Here is a 25,036-nt window from a genome sequence, read left to right on the forward strand (position 1 = left end):
GAAAGAATTAATAAAATTGATAAACCCCTGGCCAGACTTATCAAAAAGAAAAGAGAAAGGACCCAAATAAATAAAATCATGAATGAAAGAGGAGAGATCACAACTAACACCAAAGAAATACAAACTATTATAAGAACATACTATGAGCAACTCTACGCCAACAAATTTGACAATCTGGAAGAAATGGATGCATTCCTAGAAACATATCAACTACCACAACTGAACCAGGAAGAAATAGAAAGCCTGAATAGACCCATAACCAGTAAGGAGATTGAAACAGTCATTAAAAATCTCCAAAAAAAACAAAAGCCCAGGGCCAAACGGCTTCCCAGGGGAATTCTACCAAACATTTAAAGAAGAACTCATTCCTATTCTCCTGAAACTGTTCCAAAAAATAGAAATGGAAGGAAAACTTCCAAACTCATTTTATGAGGCCAGCATCACCTTGATCCCAAAACCAGACAAGGATCCCATCAAAAGAGAGCTATAGACCAAAATCCTTGATGAACACAGATGCGAAAATTCTCACCAAAATACTAGCCAATAGGATTCAACAGTACATTCAAAGGATTATTCACCACGACCAAGTGGGATTTATTCCAGGGATGCAAGGTTGGTTCAACATCCGCAAATCAGTCAATGTGATACAACACATCAATAAAAGAAAGAACAAGAACCATACGATACTCTCAATAGATGCTGAAAAAGCATTTGACAAAGTACAGCATCCCTTCCTGATCAAAACTCTTCAAAGTGTAGGGATAGAGGGCACATACCTCAATATCATCAAAGCCATCTATGAAAAACCCACCGCAAATATCATTCTCAATGGAGAAAAACTGAAAGCTTTTCCGCTAAGGTCAGGAACACGGCAGGGATGTCCATTATCACCACTGCGATTCAACATAGTACTAGAAGTCCTAGCCTCAGCAATCAGACAACAAAAGGAAATTAAAGGCATCCAAATCGGCAAAGAAGAAGTCAAATTATCTCTCTTCTCAGATGATATGATACTATATGTGGAAAAACCAAAAGACTCCACTCCAAAACTGCTAGAACTTGTACAGGAATTCAGTAAAGTGTCAGGATATAAAATCAATGCACAGAAATCAGTTGCATTTCTCTACACCAACAACAAGACAGAAGAAAGAGAAATTAAGGAGTCAGTCCCATTTACAATTGCACCCCAAACCATAAGATACCTAGGAATAAACCTAACCAAAGAGGCTAAGAATCTATACTCAGAAAATTATAAAGTACTCATGAAAGAAATTGAGGAAGACACAAAGAAATGGAAAAATGTTCCATGCTCCTGGATTGGAAGAATAAATATTGTGAAAATGTCTATGCTACCTAAAGCAATCTACACATTTAATGCAATTCCTATCAAAGTACCATCCATCTTTTTCAAAGAAATGGAACAAATAATGCTAAAATTTATATGGAAACAGAAAAGACCTCGAATAGCCAAAGGGATATTGAAAAAGAAAGCCAAAGTTGGTGGCATCACAATTCCGGACTTCAAGCTCTATTACAAAGCTGTCATCATCAAGACAGCATGGTACTGGCACCAAACAGACACACAGATCGATGGAACAGAATGGAGAGCCCATAAATAGACCCTCAACTCTATGGTCAACTAATCTTTGACAAAGCAGGAAAGAATATTGAATGGAAAAAAGACAGCCTCTTCAATAAATGGTGTTGGGAAAATTGGACAGCCACATGCAGAAAAATGAAATTGGACCATTTCCTTACACCACACAGGAAAATAGACTCAAAATGGATGAAGGACCTCAATGTGAGAAAGGAATCCATCAAAATCTTTGAGGAGAACACAGGCATCAACCTCTTCGACCTCAGCCGCAGCAACATCTTCCTAGGAACATCACCAAAGGCAAGGGAAGCAAGGGAAAAAATGAACTATTGGGATTTCATCAAGATCAAAAGCTTTTGCACGGCAAAGGAAACAGTTAACAAAACCGAAAGACAACTGACAGAATGGGAGAAGATATTTGCAAACGACATATCAGATAAAGGACTAGTGTCCAAAATCTATAAAGAACTTAGCAAACTCAACACCCAAAGAACAAATAATCCAATCAAGAAATGGGCAGAGGACATGAACAGACATTTCTGCAAAGAAGACATCCAGATGGCCAACAAACACATGAAAAAGTGCTGCATATCACTCGGCATCAGGGAAATACAAATCAAAACCACAATGAGATACCACCTCACACCAGTCAGAATGGCTAAAATCAACAAGTCAGGAAATGACAGATGCTGGCGAGGATGCGGAGAATGGGGAACCCTCCTACACTGTTGGTGGGAATGCAAGCTGGTGCAGCCACTCTGGTAAACAGCATGGAGGTTCCTCAAAATGTTGAAAATAGAACTGCCCTATGACCCAGCAATTGCACTACTGGGTATTTACCCTAAAGATACAAACCTAGTGATCCAAAGGGGCAAGTGCATCTGAATGTTTATAGCAGCAATGTCCACAATAGCCAAACTATGGAAAGAACCTAAATGTCCATCAACAGATGAATGGATCAAGAAGAGGTGGTATATATACACAAAGGAATACTACGCAGCCATCAAAAAAAAAAAGAAATCTTGCCATTTGTGACAGCATGGATGGAATTAGAGCGTATCATGCTTAGTGAAATAAGTCAAGCAGAGAAAGACAACTATCACATGATCTCCCTGATATGAGGAAGTGGTGATGCAACATGGGGGCTTAAGGGGGTAGGAGAAGAACCAATGAAACAAGATGGGATTGGGAGGGAGACAAACCATAAGTGACTTGTAATCTCACAAAACAAACTGAGGGTTGCTGGGAGGAGGGGGGTTGGGGTTATGGACATTGGGGAGGGTATGTGCTTTGGTGAGTGCTGTGAAGTGTGTAAACCTGGCGATTCACAGACCTGTAGCCCTGGGCATAAAAATATATGTTTATAAAAAATTTAAAAAAAAATTTGAAAACTGAGGGGCAAGCAGCTCTCAATGGTTCTGATAACCAATCATTTATTTTTAACTTGTACAGTAATAGGCAACTATTCACTGTATGAGCCAAGTATTTAAGATTAAATTCAGATCTTTTGCAAAAAATTCTATACCTGATACAAAAGGCAATGAAAAACTGAATACAACTGACAGTACTTTGTGTAATTGATAAAACCAAGACAAAAGAATCTCATCTGCTATCTATTTAGGTGGTTAATAAATGTTAATTTTATCCAATTATGCCAATTTCACATACTGCCTAATCTTAGAGAAAACCTTTAAGACATAGTATTTATTCAGTTACAGTTGATCTTTGATCAACACAGGGTGAGGGGTGCCAAACCACCATACATTCAAAATTCTGTATAACTTCTGACTCCCCCCAAAACTGAACTAATAGCCTACAATTAACTGAAAGCCTCACTAATAACATAAACAGTGAGCATACATTTTGTGTTATATGTATTATATACTATATTCATAAAATAAAGTAAGCTAGAGAAAAAAGTTATTAAGAAACTTATGAAAAAGAATAAATACATTTATATTACTGCACTGTATTTACTGAAAAAAATCCACATATAAATGAACCTACACAGTTCAAATCCAGGATCAACTATACTATTCAACTATAGTTCAAGGGTCAACTATACTATAGTTCAAGGGATCAACTATACTATTTATTTCCCAATCCTTGATTTCAACATGGCGAGATCCATCTCAAAATCCTTCAAAATTCAGCTTACTCTAAGTTCAAGCCCACAACCTTCAGCCTAGCTTTCCAGATTCTGGCTGAACTGTCCATCCAGGCTCAGAGCAGGTGAAGGCAAAGAATTCAGAGTCCAGAACAGTAATGAGTGAGTGAATTAGACTCCTCGGCCTTGGGGCCAGGGGGTGCAAGGGAGTATGACTACACTGTAGTGACACTGTTTGAGTTCAACTACTTGTCATTTGCCAAGAGTGTGGATTCTGGAGAGTGATGAATGACCTGTTCTCAGGGAAGCTGGCAATCCAGACCTTCAGATATAATCTTCCAATTTTTAAGTGTGGAAAACTCATTTAAATATAAAGTACAGGGTCTCCTGGGTGGCTCATTTGGTTAAACATCTGCCTACAAGCCCCGTGTTGGGCTCTCTGCTCAGCAGAGAGTCTGCTTCTCCCCTTCTTCTATGCTTTCTCTTGCTCACATTCCCTCTCGAGTAAAATAAACAAAATCTTTTAAAAAAAGAAAAAAATATATATATATATAATTTATAGATAGATAGATAGATAGATAGATAATATGTATCAATCAAGTGTAGGACTAGCCAAACTAAATGTATCCCCATGTAACAAGCAGACACCCTCACCACTACACAGAGAAAACTGATGTGACCAAAGGCCACTGGCTACTCCATTTTTCCAAATGGTCAGGGACAGCCTGCCAGTCATCTGGTTTCTGAGATGCACTAGACTTCCTGTCACACTCCCACTGGAAGTTCTTCCATTTGCCAAGTCCATCAGGGGCAGCTCAGGCAGCTCTGCAAAGAGCTTTTTCCTGAAGCCTTCCTTCACTTGTTTAGGCTTTGGGAATCACTGGGCACATAAGCATGAATATCCTGTATTTGTATTTTAACTGTGTTGATTACAGTTCACTACTTGGTGAATGCCTAAGTCATGAATGGAACAGAGGAGTCTGAGAAAAGGCTCTGGGTAAGATGTGCCACACCTCCAAAATCAGGGCTAGATACGACCTAACACCACCAGGGCAGCTCCGGAACAAGCAAAGACAATGAGTCCATCCTGCAAGAGCTAGGAAAAAATTTCAGGACTCACCTCATCCCTCGTTGTCAGAAGCCCTGGGGCCATATTCCTGGTCAGCTTAGTGCTCTTCCTAGAGAAGAGTCAAGTTCCAAGGCAGAGCTGAGGAAAGAGAACAGAGGTGAAGGGGCGCTTGGGAGAAGTACCCTTCCATTAGCCTCCCAGTTCAGCAGGGGTGAGTAAAGATAAGGAAGGCAGGTTGCAGGGGTCATCAGAGCTGCTCATTTTTAACCAGTATCCAGAAAAGGGTGGGGGGAGATCCTAGAGCCAGATCAGCAATAGGCTGTCCCAATCCCCAGTTGAGAATTGAAGCCTTCAGCCCCCTGCAGGTAGATAAGACTTTTCTCACTGTGGGGATTCTATTAAGAAGGAAAGGGCCTCAGAGTACCCATAGGACAGCACTCACACTGGCAGCCAAAATCACTTATCATAGGGAAAACAGAAACTCACCATCCACATCTGCCCTAAAGCCAAAGGACAAGTCCCAGGAAATCCAAACAGAAGGAGTGCTACAGGTCTCCAAAGAATGTAGACCCGGGGGTAAGTTAGGCAGGGTGGGTGCCATCATTCTGGCTGCCCCCCCCCATTTATATGTCCAAGATTGAGTTCCCAAGATTTTAAATGCGACTTGAGATTTAAGATGGGGCAGTCAGCAAATGGCCCAGGACTTCAACAAGCCAATGTCACAAAGAAATTATTAAGAGGGGAGACTTTCCTTAATGAAAAGACTAGATAATCATTCTTCAGATGTGATTATACGCTTCACACAAATGAACCGAAAGCATTTGGGGGATCACAAAGGACAATTTTAAATGAACTGTATTGTGAACACTGTTAGCTGTGATCATGATATTCAGCATATGGGGAAAACAAGTCATTATTAAGAAATAGTGAAGTGTGCACCTGGGTGGCTCAGTTGGTTAAGCGACTGCCTTTGGCTCAGGTCATGATCCTGGAATCTTGGGGTTGAGCAGGGAGTCTGCTTCTCCTTCTGTCTTCCCCCTTCTCGTGCTTTCTCTCTCTCTCAAATAAATAAATAAAATCTTTAAAAAAAAAATGGTGAAGTACTGGAGGGGTGAATTGACATGTGTGTAATCTTTTCAAAATGTGAAGCTTTCAACAAGTTAACAGCATAAAAGGAGAGAGAGCTCTTATAGAAAGGACTTTCGAGACCCAGCAACCAAAGGCAATGTGTTTTAGCAGTTTTGCGCAATCCAGGAAATATGAACACTGTTTGGATGTCAGAGACCAGTAAAGAAGTGACATTAATTTTTTCAGGCACAGGTTAAGAACAGGCTGTGCTGACGGCCTCAGCAGGTAACTGTGGGTAGGCTTTTAAAAAAAGTGGAAAAGCCACCACTCATATACACTGCTTAGTGCTGAGAAAGCAGATGCTGTCCCTGAAGAACAGGAACAAAAGCAAGGATGTCCCCCTCTCACCTCTCCTACAAATTTCACACTGGAAGTACTAGTTAATATAAGAAGACAAAAGAAGAAATAAAAGGTACACATGTTGGGTAAGAAGAAGCAATAATAACTTTGCAAATGACCTAATTATTTAGAAAATACCAAAGAATCAACAAATTTCTGGCACTAACAAGTGAGTAAATCAAAGCTGCAGATACAAGATTAATATACAAAAATCAATTGCTGGGGTACCTCAGTGCCTCAGTCAGTGTCTGACCAGCTCAGGTCATGATCCCAGTATCCTGGGATCGAGCCCTGCATTAGGCCCCCTGCTCAGTGGACAGCTTGCTTCTCCCTCTCCCTCTGTTGTTCCCCCTGCTTGTGTGTGCTCTCTCTTGCTCTCTCTCTCTGTGTGTCAAACAAATAAAATCTTTAAAAAAGAGATAAGGTCATGACTTTAAAGAGCAGAAAACATAGCTGACTTTCCCAACACACAAAAACAGACACAGAATTAGACAAAATGAACAATCAGAGGAATATATCCCACACGAAAGAACAGAACAAAATCACAGCAAAAGAGCTAACAAAGCAGTGATAATATGCCTCAGAAAGAATTTAAAGTAATGGTCATAAAGTTACTGAACTTGAGAAAGGAGTGGAGGACTTCAGTGAGACCCTTGACAAAGACATAGAAAACATAAAAAAGAACTAATTAGAGATGAAGAACTTAATAACTAAAATTAAAAATACACCAGAGAGAATAAATAGTAGACTAGAACAAGCAGAAGAATATATCAATGACCTGGAGGACAGGAATGGAAAGCAAGCTCAATAGGAAGAAGAAAAAATAGTAATGAAAAGTGAAAACAGACTTGGAAAACTCAGAAACACCATCAAGAGTAGTAACATTTGCATTATAGGGATCCCAGAAGAGCAAAGAGAAAAGGGAGCATAAATTTCTTTGAAGAAACAATGGCTGAGAACTTCCTGAATCTGGGGGATGAAAGAAATCCAGACCCAGGAGGTACAGAGAGTCTCCCACAAAATAAACGTAAGGAGATCCACACTAAAACACATAGTAATTAAAATAGCAAAAAGAAGTGAATAAGAGAGAATTTTAAAAGCATCAAGAGAGGGGCGCCTGGGTGGCTCAGTGGGTTAAAGCCTCTGCCTTCAGATCAGGTCATGATCCCAGAGTCCTGGGATCGAGCCCCACATCAGGCTCTCTGATCAGCAGGGAGCCTGCTTCCTCCTCTCTCTCTGCCTGCTTCTCTGCCTACTTGTGATCTCTGTCTGTCAAATAAATAAATAAACCCTTTAAAAAAAAAAAGCATCAAGAAAAAAGAAAACAGTTACACATAAGGAAACCCCATCGGGCTATCAGCTGATTTTTCAGCAGAAACTCTGCAGGCCAGAGACAGTGACATGATATGTTCAAAGTGCTAAAAGGAAAAAATGTGCAACTAAGAATATTCAATCTGGCAAGACTATCATTCAGAATAAAAGGAGCAATAAAGAGTTTACCAGACAAACAAAAGTTAAAGAAATTCATGACCACTAAACCGGCCCCACAAGAAACATTAAAGGGGGCTTTATGAGTGGAAACAAAAGACCATAAACATGATTGAGAAAAGTAGGAAGCATAAAAGCAGTAAAATTAGGTATATTTATAAATATCAGTCAAGGGAGAGGGGCCTGGGTGACTCAGTTGAATGACCAACTCTTGATTTGGACTAAGCTCATAATCTCAGGGTCATAAGATTATGACTATGATTATGCACTCAATGCAGAATCTGCCTGTTCCTCTCCCTCTGCTCCTCCCCACAGTGATACACTCTCTCTCAAATAAAAAAAATAAATTCTTTAAAAAAGATTAGTCAAGGAATTCACAAAATAAAAAGATGTAAAGTATGTCACCATACATCTAAAACATGGCAGGGAGAGGAAAAAAGAATCAGTTCAAACTTAAGTGACCATCAACATAATAAAACTGCTATATATATATTATATATATAACCTAATGGTAATCACAAATGAAGAGCCAATAACAGATAAGCAAAAAAACAGAGTAATCCAAGTTTATCTCTAAAGAAAGCCAGCAAACTGTAAGAGACAAAAAGAAAAAAGGAACAGACAAGAACTACAAAAACAACTGGAAAAGAAGTAACAAAACAGTAATAAACACATACATAGTACTAAACACCTTGAAGGTAAATGGACCAAATGTAACAATCAAAAGACACATGGTAGGGGCGCCTGGGTGGCTCAGTTGGTTAAGCGACTGTCTTCGGCTCGGGTCATGATCCTGGAGTCCCGGGATCGAGTCCCACATCGGGCTCCCTGCTCACCAGAAAGTCTGCTTCTCCCCTGACTTCTCTTCTCTCATGCTCTCTCTCTTTCATGGTTTCTCTCTGCCTCTCAAATAAATAAATAAAATATTTTTTAAAAAAAGACCCATGGTGGCATTATGGATAAAAAAGCAAAACCCATCTATATGTTGTCCACAAGAGCCTCATTTCAGACCCAAAGACACATGCAGAGTGAAAGTTAAGAGATGGAAAGGCACTTATCATGCAAATGGAAGTGATAAGAGAGCCAGAGTAGCAATATATAAATTGGACAAAAAGACTGTAAAACAGACTATATATCAAGATACAAAAAAGGACACTATATAATCATAAAAGGAACAATCCAACACAAAGATATAACAATTATAAATATCTGTGACCCAATACAGGAACACCCAAATACATAAAACACCTAATGATAAACATAAAGGAAATAATAGTAATAATAGTACAGGACCTTAACAGCCCACCTTGGTAGATAGATCAACCAAACAGAAATCAACAAGGAATCAGTGGCTTTGAATGACACATTTGGCCTGATGGATCTAACAGATATATTCAGAACATTTCATCCTAAAACAATAAAAATTCTTTACAAGTACACATAGAACTGTCTCTAAAAGAGATCACATGTTAGGCCACAAAACAACTTGCAACAAATTCAAGAAGATCAAAATCATACCATGCATCTTTTAGGACCACAATGCTATGAAACTAGAAATCAGCCACAAGAAGAAAATCTGGAAAGAGTATAAATATATGTGAGTTAAATAACATGCTGCTAAATAATGAATGGGTCCACCAGGAAATCAAAGAGGAAGTAAAAAAACAAATGGGAAAAATACAATGGCCCAAAGGTGGTTCTGAGAGGGAATTATACAGCAGTATAGGCCAACCCCAAGAAACAAGAAAAATCTCAAATGAATAACCTAACCTTACACCTAAAGGAGATAGAAAAAGAACAAACAAAACCCAAAGCCAGTAGAAGGAAAGAAATAATAAATATTACAGCAGAAATAAATAAAACAGAAGCTACAAAACCAAACCAAATAAAAACTCAATAGGACAGATCAATGAAATCGGCATCTGGTTCCTTTGGGGAGAAAAAAATAAAATTGATAAAAAGTAGACTGGTCAAAAAAGAAATGAGCAGACTCAAACATAATCAGAAATGAGAGAGGAGAGAAAGCACAACTGACAATACAGAAATACAAAATTATGAAAAATCATTTGCCAACAAACTGGACAACCCAGAAGAACTAGACAAATTCCTAGAAACATATAGCTTGGGTGGCTCAGTGGGTTAAAGCCTCTGCCTTCGGCTCAGGTCATGATCCCAGGGTCTTGGGATCGAGCCCCACATCGGGCTCTCTGCTCAGCGGGGAGCCTGCTTCCCTTCCTCTCTCCTTGTAATCTGTCTGTGAAATAAAATAAAATCTTTTAAAAAAGAAAGAAAGAAAGAAAGAAACATATAGCTTACTGAAACTGAAGCAGGAAGAAATAGAAAACTTAAACAGACTGATTACCATCAGTGAAAAAATTTAATCACTAATAAAAGCCTCCCAATCAACAAAAGTCCAGGACCAGACAGCTTCACAGGTGAATTCTACCAAACATTTAAAGGAGAGTATGATTTTCAAACAACAATAACAACATGGTGGAGGAGTAGGGGGCCCTATTTCAACCAACTGACCTGGATATCTGCCAGACAACTCTGAACACCCATGAAATCAGCCTGAGATGTAAGAAGATATATCAGGATCCATACCAACAGAGTATCTCTGGCAGCAGGTTCTGAGGTATGAAATGGGGAGCCACAATTCTGTGGACAGATATTGGAAGATAAACGGAAGGGGGAGGGAGCTGCCATAAGCACTGGCACTGGGAAGCTGAAGTAACACAGGAGCATAAAAGATCCTGCACTGGGGGCCTGGGCACAGACTCAGACTGGCAGCCACTGGGAAAGAACTTTAGGGCAGCGCCCCCCAGGCTGAAACCTGGAGCTGCCAGGGTGTGCATATGACCTGGGAGTGGCTGGTGGTTTTAAAAGCACAAAGGGAAGAGATATGCCTGGACCCAGAGAAAGGGATGGGAGTGCTGCTGTTTTTAGCAGCACAGACAAAAATGGAGTCAGTGTGACATGGAGGGCTTTCTGGAGAACAGTCTGAGATCTCTCTGTCTGAGACAGAAGTTTGGACACAGTCACTTCTGCTCTGACTCTTGGAAGGGACACAGAAACCCACCAGGGAAAGCCGCCAGAAAACAAGAGCCCCCCCACCCCCAAACTGGTTTTCACTGAGCCCATTCCCCACCACAGGGGGCAAGGCAATTCTGCCCTAACAGGGTTGCCTAACAGCATGGCAGGCCCCTCCCTCCAGAAGACAGGCTGAAAGAACAAGAGGCCAGAAACCCTAAAGTCCCTATAAACAGGTACATTTTGCTTGGATTCTGGTCAATACTTTGGACTCTGTATATTCCCTCAACCATCCCTCAAAAGAATGACTAAGAGGAGGACCCCAACATAGGAAAAACTCAAGAGACTGTGACCTCTGCCACAGAGCTATTGGATACGGACATAAGCGAGATGTCCGAAATAGAATTCAGGGTAATAATTATCCAGACAACGGCTAGGTTGGAGAAAACCACTAGTGGCAACAGTGAGAGCTGATCTGGCAGAACTTAAAAAATGTTATCAATAGATCCAATCTAATTAAATACTCTAACAGCTAGGGTAAATGAGGCAGAAGGTCAAATTAATGATCTAGAAGACAAACTGATAGAAAAGAAGGATCAGGAAGAGGCCTGGAACAAACCGCTTAGAGGCCATGAGAACAGAATCAGAGAAATGATGCCATGAAACATTCCAATGTCAGAATTATTGGGATCCCTGAAGGCGTGAAGAGAGAACTAGAAGATATAGTTGAGCAAATCCTAGATGCGAATTTCCCTAATCTGGGGAATGGAACAAGTGTTCATGTCCCCGACGCAGAGAGGACACCCCCAAGATCAACAAGGGTAGAAAGACCTCCAGACATGTGATTGTGAAATTCATGAATCGTAAATTCAGAGAAAATGTCTTAAGGGAAGCTAGGGGGAAGAGATTTCTTATGGATAGTGGGAGAAACATCAGAATAATGTCAGACCTGTCCACAGAAACCTGGCAAGCCAGAAAGGGCCGGCAAGACACAGGGGACTAAATGAGAAGAACATTCAGCCAATAATAATTTATCTGGCAAGGCTGACATTCAAAATACATTCTCTGGCAAGGAGAGATATAGAGATTTCAAGACCAGCAAAGACTAAAAGATCATGAGACCACCAAGCCAACATTACAAGAAATATTAAGGGGGGTTCTATACAAGAAGAAAAACCCCAAGAGTGATAAAAAACAGAAATTTACAGAGACAATCTATAGAAAAAAAGGACTTCACAAGCAACATGATGACAATAAAAACATATCTTTCAATAATCACTCTCAACATGAACTGCCTAAATGCCCCCATAAACCAGCACAGGACTGGAGACTGGATTAAAAAACAGGACCAATCCATATGCTATCTACAAGAGATGCATTTTGAACCTAAAGATACATCCAGACTGAAAGTGAAGGAATGGAGAACCATCTTTCATGCCAACAGGCCTCAAAAGAAAGCTGGGATAGCAATTCTCGTATCAGACAAGTTAGATTTTAAGCTAAAGACTGTAGTCAGAGATATAGAAAGACACTACATAATTCTTAAAGGGTCTATCCACCAAGAAGATCCAACAGTTGTGAATATTTATGCCCCAAACATGGAAGCAGCCAACTACATAAGCCAACTGTTCATCAAAATAAGAAACACATTGATAAGAATACGTTAATTGTAGGAGATCTTAACACGCCACTCTCAGGGACAGACAGATCACCTAAGCAAAAAATCAACAACAAAAAAAAAACAACCCAAGAGCTTTGGATGACACATTGGACTCCGATGGACCTCATAAATATATACAGAACATTCCACCCTAAAACAATAGAATAGTCATTCTTCTCAAGCGCACATGGAACTTTCTCCAGAATAGACCACATACGGGGTCACAAATCTGGTCTCCACCAATACCAAAAGATTCAGATTATTCCCTGAATATTCTCAGACCACAGTGCTTTGAAACTGAAACTCAATCACAAAAAAAAGTTTGGAAGAAATTCAAACACTTGGAAGCTAAAGACCATCCCGCTCAAGAATGTTTGGGTCAGCCAGGAAATCAAAGAACTTGAACAATTCGTGGAAACCAATGAGATGAAGACACATCAGTCCAAAACCTATGGAATATGGCAAAGGTGGTCCCATGGGGGAAATACATAGCCATCCAAGCCTCAAGCCTCACTCCAAAAAAAAAAAAAAAAAAATTCCTGAATACACAAACTCTCTTTACACCTTAAAGAACTGGAGAATCAACAACAAATTAAGTCAGCCCCATGCACAAGAAGGGACATAATTAAGAGGGGAGGAGAGATCAGTGAGTTAGAAACCAGAGTACAGGAGAATGCATCAACAAAACTAGAAGCTAATTCTTTGAAAGAATTAATAAGATTGATAAACCACTGGCCAGACTAATCCAAAAGAAAAGAGAAAGGACCCAAATTAATGAAATTACGAATGAAAGGGGAGAGATCATGACTAACCCCAAGGGAACAGAAACAATAATTAGAAATTATTATCAACAACGTGTATGCAATAAGTTGTATGCAATAAGTTAAGCAAACTGGAAGAAATGGATGCATTCCTGGAAACCTATAAACTTCCAAGACTGAAACGGGAAGAAACTGGCAACCTGAAAAGACCATTAACCAGTAATGAGATTGAAGCAGTGATTTAAAAACAAAAACAAAAAAGCCTCCCAAAAAACAAGAGTCCAGGACCTGATGGATTCCCTGGGGGAATTCTATCAAACATTCAAAGAAGAAATAATACCTCTTCTCCTGAAGCTGTTTCAAAAAATGGAAACAGAAGGAAAACTTCCAGACTCTTTCTATGAAGCCAGCATTACCCTGATCCCCCAAACCAGGCAAACACCCCATCAAAAAGGATAATTTCAGACCAATTTCCCTGAGGAATATGGATGCCAAGATTCTCAACAAGATCCCAGCTAAAAGGATCCAACAGTACATTAAAATGATTATCCACCATGACCAGATGGGGTTTATCCCTGGGATGCAAGTGTGGTTCAACTTTCACAAATAAATGTGATAGAACAAATCAATAAGAGAACAGAGAAGAACCATATGGTCCTCTCAATTGATGGAGAAAAAGCGTTTGACAAAATACAGCATGTTTTTCTGATTAAAACTCTTCAGAGTATAGGGATAGAGGGAACATTCCTCAACTTCATAAAATCTGTCTATGAAAAACCCACAACAAATATCATTCTCAGTGGGGAAGGCTATCAGCCTTCTCCCATTGAGATCAAGAACACGACAAGGATGCCCACTCTCGCCACTATAGTTCAATATAGCACTGGAAGTCATACAACAGCAATCAGACAACAAAAAGAAATAAAAGGTATTCAGATTGGCAAAGAAGTCGTCAAACTCTTTCTCTTCACAGATGACATGATACATTATGTGGAAAACCCAAGACTCCACCCCCAAATTACTAGAACTTATACAGCAATTCAGTAATGTGGCAGGATATAAAAACAATGCACAGAAATCCTTACACATTAACAATGAAACTGTAGAAAGGGAAATCAGAGAACCGATTCCATTTACATTAGCACCAAGAATCATGATACCTTGGAATAAACCTAACCAAAGAGGTAAAGGTTCTATACTAGAGAAACTACAGAACACTCGTGAAAGAAACTGAAGAAGACACATAAAGATGGAAAAGCATTCCATGCTCATGGATTGGAAGAATAAACATTGATAAAATGCCTATGCTGCCCAGTGCAATCTATACTTTCAACACCATCCTGATCAAAATGCCACCAGCATTTTTCAAAGTGCTGGAACAAACAATCCTAACATGTATGGAACCAGAAAAGACCCTCAATCGCCAAAGAAATGTTGAAAAAGAGAAACAAATCTAGGGGCATCACATTGCCTGATTTCCAGCTATATTACAAAGCTGTGATCACCAAGACAGGATGGTATTGGCACAAAAACAGACACACAGACCAACAGAACAGAGTAGAGAGCCCAGATTTGGACCCTCAATTCTATGGTCAAATAATCTTTGATAAAGCAAGAGAAAGTATCCTCTGTAAAAAAAAAAAAAGACAGTCTCCTCAATAAATGATGCTGGGAAAATTGGACAGCTATGTATAGAAAAATGAAATTCAACCACTCTTTTACACCACACACAAAGATAAACTCTAAATGGATGAAAGACCTCGTGAGACAGGAATCCGTCAAAATCCTAGAGAATAGGCAGTAACCTCTTTGACATCAGCCACAGCAACCTCTTTCAAGATGCGTCTCCAAAGACAAGGGAAACAAAAGCAAAAATGAACTGTTGGGACTTCATCAAGATAAAAAGCTTTTGCACAGCAAAGGAAACAGTCAACAAAACAAAGAGGCAACCCACAGAATGGGAGAAGATATTCGCAAATGGCACTACAAAGGGCTCATATCCAAGATCTATAAAGAACTTCTCAAACTCAACACCCCCAAAACAGATAATCAAGTCAAAAAATGAGAAGACATGAACAGACACTTCTCCAGTGAAGACATACAAATGGCTAACAGACACATGAAAAAATGTTCATTATCATTAGCCATCAGGGAAATTCAAATCAAAACCACATTGAGGGGGCACCTGGGTGGCTCAGTGGGTTAAGCCTCTGCCTTCGGCTCAGGTCATGATCCCAGGGTCCTGGGATGGAGCCCTGCATTGGGCTCTTTGCTCAGCAGGGAGCCTGCTTCCCCCTCTCTTTCTGCCTGTCTCTCTGCCTACTTGTGATCTCTGTCTGTCAAATAAAATCTTAAAAAAAAAAAAAAAACCCACATTGAGATACCCACTTATACCAGTTAGAACAGCCAAAATTAACAAGAAACAACAAATGTTGGAGAGGATGTGCAGAAAGGAGAACCCTCTTACACTGTTGGTGGGAATGTAAGTTGGTGCAGCCACTTTGGAAAACAGTGTGGAGATTCCTCATAAAGTTAAAACTAGAGCTACCCTGGGGCGCCTGGGTGGCTCAGTGGGTTAAAGCCTCTGCTTTCGGCTCAGGTCATGATCCTAGGGTCCTGGGATCGAGCCCCGCATCGGGCTCTCTGCTTGGTGGGGAGCCTGCTTCCTCCTCTCTCTCTGCCTGCCTCTCTGCCTACTGTGATCTCTCTCTGTCGAATAAATAAAATCTTAAAAAAAAAAAAAAAACACTAGAGCTACCCTTGATCCAGCAATTGCACTGGGTATATACCCCAAAGACACAGATGCAGTGAGAAGAAGGGCCATCTGTACCCCAATATTCATAGTGGCAATGTCCACAATAGCCAAACCGTGGAAAGAGCCGAGGATGCCCTTCAACAGACAAATGGATAAAGATGATGTGGTCCATATACACAATGGAATATTACTCAGCCATCAGAAAGGATGTATACCCAGCTTTTGCATCAACATGGACGAAACTGAAGGAGATTATTCTAAGTGAAGTCAGTCAAGCAGAGAGAGTCAATTATCATATGGTTTCACTTACTTGTGGAACATTAGGAATAACATGGAGGACATTAGGAGAAGGAAAGGAAAAGTGAAGGGGGAAAATCAGAGGGGGAGACGAACCATGAGAGACTATAGACTCCAAGAAACAAACTGAGAGTTTTAGAGGGGAGGGAGTGGGGAAATGGGTGAACCTGGTGGCCAGTATTAAGGAGGGCACATAGTGCATGGAGTACTGGGTGCTGTATGTAAACAATGAATCATGGAACACTACATCAAAAATTAATGATGTATTTAATGGTGATTAACATATCACCATAAATTTTTTTTTTAAATCCTCACCAAAAAAAAAAAAAAAAGAAAGAAAAAAGAAAAAAGAAAAAAAGAAAAAAAATACAGTATTTGCTTCATTGTGCGGTCTTTGTTTCTTTGACAAAAATCAGTTAACTATATTTATATGGGTCTTTTTCTGGGCTCTTAGACAGCATCTACTGTCACATCAGACCATCAGTCATGATTTCTGCAGCTTTGTAAAAAATCTTGAATTTGGAGATCATCCATCTTTCAACTTTCCTCCTTTTCAATATAGTGTTGGCTATCTAGGTCTTTTTTCTCCCACATAAGTTTTATAATCACTTTGTTGGCATCCACAAAATAACTTGGTGGCATTTTGTTTGGCATTTCATTAAATCTCTAAGTTGAAATAAGTAGAACCAACATCTTCACAACATTAAGTTTTTCTATCCATGAGTATGTAACATCCAAATCATTTATTTGGTTATAACTGTATTCATTTCAATTTTTTAGCATTTTATGTAGAAGATCTGGTACATATCTTATTACATTTGTACCTAACAATTTTCCTTTTTCTTTTTTTTCCATTGGGCTAATGTAAATGATATTGTGTTTTCCATTTCATATTACACTGTTCACTGATGGCATAGGGCAGGGTTGCATTTTGTATATTAAAATTTTGTCTTGCAAATTTGCTAAATTATGATTTTCATAAGTGCTTTTGTCAACTCTTTTGGATTTTCTACCCAATAAATAGCTCATATATGAAAAAAATAAAATAATAAAGGAGAGTATTCTTCTCAAACTATTCCAAAAAATAATAGAGGAAGGAAGCTTCCAAATTCATTTATGAGTACAAGATTACCCTGATACCAAAACCAGATAAAGACACCACAAAAAAAGGGGGGGGGACTACCAGTATTTCTAATGAACATAGATGCAAAAACCCTCAATAAAATACAGTATTTGCTTCATTGTGCTGTCTTTGTTTCTTTGACAAAAATCAGTTAACTATATTTATATGGGTCTTTTTCTGGGCTCTTAGACAGCATCTATTATCATACCAGATCATCAGTCATGATTTCTGCTGCTTTGTAAAAAATCTATTAGCAAACCAAATCCAACAATACATTTATAAAAATCATTCACAACAATGAAGTGGGATTTATTCCTGGGCTGCAAAGATGGTTCAGTATTTGCAAATCATTCAACATAATATATCCCATCAATAAGAGAAAGCACAAAAACCATGTTCATTTCAATAGATGGAAATAAAGCATTTAACAAAGAATGACATCCATTCATGATAAAAAACCTTGATCAATGCAGTTTTAGAGGGAACATACCTCAACATAATAAAAGCCATATATGAAAAACCCACAGCTAACATCATACTTAATGGTGAAAAACTGAAAGCTTTCCCCCTAAGATCAAAAATATAAATGATCATCCTCATCACTTTTATTCAACATGATACTGGAAGTCCTAGCCACCAGACAAGAAATAATAGGCACCCAAATTGGTAAGGAAGACGTAAAACTTGCACAACTTGCAGATGACATGAGGCTATATAAAGAAAACCCTAAAGACTCCACCAAAACAACAAAACAAAAAACAAAAAACTTATAGTACTGATAAATGAATGCAGTATGGTCACAGGATATAAAATCAATATACAGAAATCCATTGCATTTCTACACGCTAATAACAAAGTAGCAGAAACAGAAATTAAGAAAACAATCCCATTTACAATTGCCTAAAAATTAATAAAACCAAGGAATAAACTAAACCAAGGGGTAAAACACCTGTTCTTCGAAAACCATAAAACACTAATGAAAGAAACTGGAGATGATGCAAAAAAATGGGAAGATATTCCATGCTCATTGTTCAGAAGAACATTTATTGTTAAAATGTCCATACTACCCAAAGGAATTTACAGATTTAATGCAATCCCTACAAAAACACCAATAGCCTACTACAAAGCTGTAATAATCAGAACAGCACGGTAGGGGTGCCTGGATGGCTCAGGTCATGATCCCAAGGTCCTGGGATCAAGCCCCACATCGGGCTCTCTACTCAGCAGGGAGCCGGCTTCCTCCTCTCTCTCTACCTGCCTCTCCACCTACTTGTGATATCTCTCTCTCTCTGTCAAATAAATAAATAAATAAGTAGCACTGTACTGGCACAAAAGGCAGACACATAGATCTGAACAGCAGAAAAGAACACACAAAAATAAACCCTTGACTGATGGTCAATTAATCTTCGACAAAGCAGGAAATAATATCCAATGGGAAAAAGTCTCTTCAACAAACGGTGCTGGGAAGACAACAGCTACATATGAAAGAATGAAACAGGACGACTTCTTCCACCATACACAAAAAAATAAATTCAAAATGGATTAAGAACCTAAATACGAGACCTGAAACCCAAAAAAATCCTGTTAAAAGAGCACAGGCAGTAATTTCTCTGACATCAGCAATAGCAACATTTTTCTAGATCCCGTCTCCTAAGGCAAAGGAAACAAAAGCAGAAATAAACTATTAGGACTATATAAAAATAAAAAGCTCTGCACAGCAAAGAAAACAACCAACAAATCTAAAAGACAATCCACTGCATGGAAATATATATTGGCAAGGGACATAGGCAATGAAGGGTTAGTAGGTAAAATATATAACTTATACAACACTACCAAAAACCTCTCAAATAATCCAATTACGAATAGAAGACAAGACCAGACATTTCTCCAAAGAAGACAACACATGAAAAGATGCTCAACATCACGGATCATCAGGGAAATGCAAATCAAAACCACAATGAGAGACGCCTGGGTGGCTCAGTGGGTTAAGCCTCTGCGTTCAGCTCGGGTCATGACCTCAGGGTCCTGGGATCAAGCCCCACATCTGGCTCCCCGCTGAGGAGGGAGCCTGCTTCCCCCTTTCTCTCTGCCTGCCTACTTCTGATCTCTCTTTTTCTGTGTGTCAAGTAAATAAATAAAATATTAAAAACAAAAACAACAACAGCAAAATACCACCTCACACCTGTCAGAATGGCTAACACAAAAAATACAGGAAACAACAAGTGCTGAGGAGGATGTGGAGAAAAAGGGAACCCTCTTGTACTGTTAGTGGGAACGCAAACTGGTGCAGCCACTGTGGGAAACAATATGGAGATCCCTCAAAGAAATAAAATGAAAACAGAACAGATGATGCAGTAATTTCACTATTGGGTATTTACCCAAAGAATATGAAAACAATAATTTAAACAGATATATGTACACCTATGTTTACTGCAGCATTACTTACAAAAGCAAAAATGTGGAAGCAACCTAATTATCCAATGACAGATGAATAGATGAATAAAGAAGATGTGACACACACACACGGAATTACTCGACCATAAAGAAGAATGAAATATTGTCATTTACAACATGAATGGATCTAAAGGGTATACCGCTAAGTGAAATAAGCCAGTCAGAAAAAGACTTATACCGTAGGATTTCACTTGTATGTGGAATTTAAGAAACAACCAAACAAATGAAAAAAGAGACCAAAAGGCAAACTCTTAACTATAGAGAACAAACTGATGATTACCAGAGAAGCGGATAGGGAGATGGGTTAAACAGGTGAAGAGGATTAACAATACATTTATCCTGATAAGCACTGAATAACACTGAGAATTGCTGAACTACTATATATACACCTGAAACTAGTATAACACTAATGTTAATTGTATTGAAATTTTAAAAAGAGAAAGGCCCTCAAAATGGATCTAAACACCTAAATGTGAAACTTGAAGCCATAAAATTCCTATGCTGTACATATTTTCATATTCTTTATGCTGTACTATACTGAAAACAGAGTCAGTAATTTCTTTTGACATCAGCTGTCAGTATTTTCCTAAATATGCCTCCTCAGGGAGGACTGGGTGGCTCAGTCGATTAAGCATCTGCCTTTGGCACAGGTCATGATCCCAGGATCCTGGGATCAAGTCCCACCTTGGGCTCTTTGCTCAGCAGTGACCCTTCTTCTCCCTCTGCCTACCACTCTTCCCTGGTTGTGTGCACACGCACATGCTCTCTCTCACTCTCTTTCTCTAACAAAATCTTAAAATAAATAAATGTGCCTCCTCAGGCAAGAAAAACAAAAGCAATAACAAACTATTTGGACCACATTAAAATAAAAAGCTTCTGCACAGTAAAGGAAACCATCAACAAAACAAAAAGACAACTTTTACTGAATGGGGAGAAGAAATTTGCAAATGATATATCCAATAAGTGGCTAATATCCAAAATACATAAAGAACTTATACAACTCAACACCAAAAAACATTTAACTGGAAGAGGACCTGAACTGACCTTATTCCAAAGAATACAGATGGCCAACAGACACATGAAAAGATGCTCAACATCACTCATCAGGGAAATGCATATTAAAACTACAATGAAATATCACCTCACACCATTCAGAATGGCTAGTATTAAAAAGACAAGAAATAACAAGGGTTGTCAAGGATATGATGAAAAATGAAACTTCACACACTGTTGGTGGGGATATAAGTAGATACACTGGTACAACCACTGTGTAAAACAGTATGGAGTTTTCTAGAAAACTTAAAAATAAACCTACCATGTGATCCAGTAATTTACGACTGGGTATTTACACAAAGAAGATGAAAACACTAATTCAAAAAGATACATGCATCCCTATGTTTATTACAGCTTTATCTACAATAGCCAAGACATGGAAGTAACTTGAGTGTCCATCAATAGATGAATGGATGAAGAACAAACAAAACAAACAAACCAAAACACAAAAAACAGACTCATAAACAGAACAAAATGGTGGTTGCCAGAAGGGAGGTGGTGGGGATATGGGCAAAAGAGAAAAAGGGAATTAAGAGGTACAAACTTCCAGTTATAAAATGAGTAAGTCACAGAGCTGAAAAGTACAGCATAAGGAATAGTCAGTAATACTGTAATAACATTGTATAATGATAGATAATAACAACGCTTATCATGGTGAGCATGAGTAATGCATTGAGTTGTTGAGTGAATATGTTGTACACAAAGTAATAAAACTGTTAGCTACACTTTAGTAAATTTTTATAAAACTCCTTATTTATAAGAGTTGCATATTGAAGTATTCACAGTTAAAATGATATCTGGGATTTGTGCAAAATACTTCATCAGAGAAAACCAAAAAGGAAGAAGACCAGAATGGCGACAACTGCTGAAGCCAATGAGGGGTGCAGAGATGCTCTTTCAATATTCTTGCTACCTTTGGCTGTTTGTAAAATTTCCATAATAAATTTTAAATTTAATAATTCCATCTCCCTTCACACTCCAAAAAAATAAGGAAAGTAGATGAAACTTTAAAAGGCTGGGAATATGTGGACTGCAAACATGGGGTGGCCTGATTCCTGTTAATGTCCACAGGGGCGGAGAACCAGGATCAGAAGAAAATGAATGAATGTTTTTAATCAGCATTAGAGGTATGAGACAGTCTTTAAAAATAGAGCACCTCAGGCGCCTGGGAGGCTCAGTGGGTTAAGCCGCTGCCTTCAGCTCAGGTCATGATCTCAGGGTCCTGGGATCGAGCCCCGCATCGGGCTCTCTGCTCAGCAGGGAGCCTGCTTCCCTCTCTCTCTGCCTGCCTCTCCATCTACTTGTGTTCTGTCAAATAAAAATAAAAATAAAATCTTTAAAAATAGAGCACTTCTTTTTAAACGTTAACTTTGGAAGTGAAGAACAGCTACCTCCAAGGTAAAAGTTATTTAATCCTCTACTGCCCCATTTACCGTTCTACACAATGAAAATTCTCCCACCTAATGTGCAGGATGGCCAATACAAGACTACTGTTCTCAAAACAGCATCTCTCCCCGTCTCTGTTTTGCTAGCGCAGCCAAGGCCCTGAGCATACAGCAGAGGGAATGTATGGAGATGCTGAAAAGCTCCTGAATGAAGGCAGAGACTCGTGCCCCAGGAATGCGTCAAGCGCAGGCCAGGCTGCTTGGGAACCCGCCTGCAGCACTGAGCCCCGCGGGGAATATCACACACACGGCAAAGGTGGCCCCACAAGAACACAAGTTAGTGGCGCCCGCTGAGATGGACCGCCAGGCCCTCAGGAATTCTCCCCTCCCTAACAGGCAATTAATTACCCCCGATGCGGTGGGGAGCGCGGATCGCTCCTGGGCCCGCCTGGCCACACCCGACGCGGTCCCCACGACAGGAGGCTCTCCCCGCCCGGAGAGAGGCTAAACTGCCAAGCCCGCGCGGGGTCCACTTTCCAGAAGCTTCAGCAGCAGGCAGGGAAGGGACGGACGGGCTCGGGGAGAGAGGGGGCGGGTTTTAGCGCAGACCGCTCCGCATTCCGGCTGATCCCCGTGTACTGATCCGCTACGTGCGCACGGGGCTCCGCGAAAACACACAGGAACGCTACCAATCACCTGGCGTGTGTCAGACCCACGTTTTAACTCTTTGCACACTCACAGCAGCTCCGGGCGGTTCCGGCCCTGCTCAGGAGGAGTCGGTGAAAGAGGCCGCCCTGGATTTGAACTCTCCCCACGGGACAGCTGGGGGCTCCAATGGCCAGCCTGGCACAGCCCCTGGACGGAGGCACCGCCCAAAGAGGCGCACGCTCGGGGCTGCAGACTGACGGAGCAAGGGCAGGGCTCTCGAGCCGCTGATCCGAGCGATGAACCCACGGGCTTCACAGCGACTTCTGCGTCTCCCACGTCCCGTAATCCCGGGGGCGAGCCGCGCCAGGGCTGCGGGAAAGGGCCGTGGCCCGCGGGCCCCGTCCACTTGCGCCGCCCCAGCCTGCCCGAGGGGCCGCAGACAACAGCGGGGCGCAGCCCGCCACCCGCGGCCCGGACCCCGCGGGACCCTTCCGGCGCCCTCAGGGGTCCGGGGCCGAGGCCGCTGACGCGAGTCTCTTGCCCCCGCGGCCGCCAACACCGAGGCAAAGCTGGGCGTGCGCCCCAGGCCGATCTTCCCCGCCAAGACCTGGGCGCAGGGGGCCAAAGGCCACGGGCATCACCGCGGTGGGCTGCGCCGCCCCACGCGCCCCCGCCGCCCGCCGCCCGCGCGCCCCTCCGGGACAGGACCGGGACTCAGACCCGCGCACTGCGCGCGCCCGAGCTCCCGCCCGCAGCCGCCCCCAGGGGGCCGCCCGCCCTCCCGCGGCGCTCCGCACCTCGCGCGGCTGACTCGCTTACCGCCAGCGCTTCAGGACGGCCGCCACGGGCCAGCGACGCCGGCCGGCACGCGACGGCCCTACCCAGACTGCCCCGCGGCGCGGGCCCGCGGGACCCACAGTGCCCCGGGCGAAGAGCTCCGATCCCCACAGTGCCTCGGCGCACGGCGCGCCTGCGCTGACGCCTCTCGACGCGCCTGGGCCGCGGGCGACCCCGTGTGGCAGCCGCCCGCGGCACACCCTGCGCGCCTCAATTCCAGGCACTGATTGAGGCTTTTGCGGAAATTGGGAAGAATCGGGCAGTAAAATCAAACAGACCTTCCCGTACAAGAGAAGGGTGGTCGGTGAGCAGAGCATCCTTTTAATTTATAGGGCCCTTGTGTTTCTTGTTTAATAATAAAGAAATGCCGACCTGGATGTGTGATTGTCCTCCATCCGCAGATTGAGCCGCGTTTACCCTTAAATCACTGCAGACTGAACGAACTTCCTAAAAAATAAACAATGCCAAACGTACTGGCATTGTTCTTTTTAAGAAGATACTGAAGTTCATAAAAAAATAATAATTAGAGGAAAAACTTGTTAACTTTCGAAATAAAACTGCCAAGGGGCGCTTGGGCGGCTCAGTTAGGGGTGGGACTCTGGAGTTCGGCTCAGGTCTGGATCTCAGCCCGAGAGTTCGAGCCCAGCGCGGGGCTGCAGGCTGCGGGCGGAGCCCCCTAGTCATCACACCACACCACATATCATCACACCACATCACATCACATCACACCACATCACACCACACCACATCACACCACACCACATCACATCACATCACATCACATCACATCACACCACATCATATCATCACACCACATCACATCACACCACATCACATCACACACATCACATCACATCACACCACATCACACACCACATCACATCACATCACACCACATCACATCACAACACATCACATCACACCACATCACACACACATCACCACATCACACACACATCACATCACATCACACACACATCACATCACACACACACATCACATCACACCACATCACATCACACACACACATCACATCACACCACACACATCACACACACCACACACACATCACATCACACACACATCACACACACACACATCACACCACATCACATCACACACACCACACACATCACATCACATCACATCACATCACACACATCACATCACACACACATCACATCACACACACATCACACACACATCACATCACACACACAACACATCACATCACACACACACACATCACATCACATCACACACCATCACACACTCACATCACACACACACCACACATCACACACA

At 41.3% G+C, this 25,036-nt stretch overlaps 1 protein-coding gene across 7 annotated transcripts in view; it reads right to left on the minus strand.

The window, feature by feature from the left end:
- The window catches only part of ZNF169 (zinc finger protein 169), a 62,200-nt gene extending 38,355 nt beyond the window's left edge, over positions 1-23,845 (minus strand). For 2 of the 7 annotated variants that reach the window (XM_045064955.1, XM_045064953.1), the window contains exons 1-2: positions 23,714-23,803; positions 4,825-4,911 (exon numbers count right to left, since the gene is read on the minus strand). In XM_045064955.1, the coding sequence (XP_044920890.1) occupies positions 4,825-4,857 (33 nt within the window). In that variant the 5' untranslated portion in view covers positions 4,858-4,911; positions 23,714-23,803. Of the gene's footprint in view, positions 1-4,824; positions 4,913-23,691 lie in introns of those variants that run through there. The other 5 variants (XM_013063352.2, XM_013063353.2, XM_045064954.1 and 2 more) reach the window with 4 other exon arrangements.
- Between the last annotated feature and the right edge of the window lie 1,191 nt (positions 23,846-25,036).

Source organism: Mustela putorius, unplaced genomic scaffold, assembly GCF_011764305.1.
Source record: "Mustela putorius furo isolate JIRA1106 unplaced genomic scaffold, ASM1176430v1.1 tig00003854_pilon_pilon_pilon, whole genome shotgun sequence".
NCBI classification, from domain to species: Eukaryota; Metazoa; Chordata; class Mammalia; order Carnivora; family Mustelidae; genus Mustela; species Mustela putorius.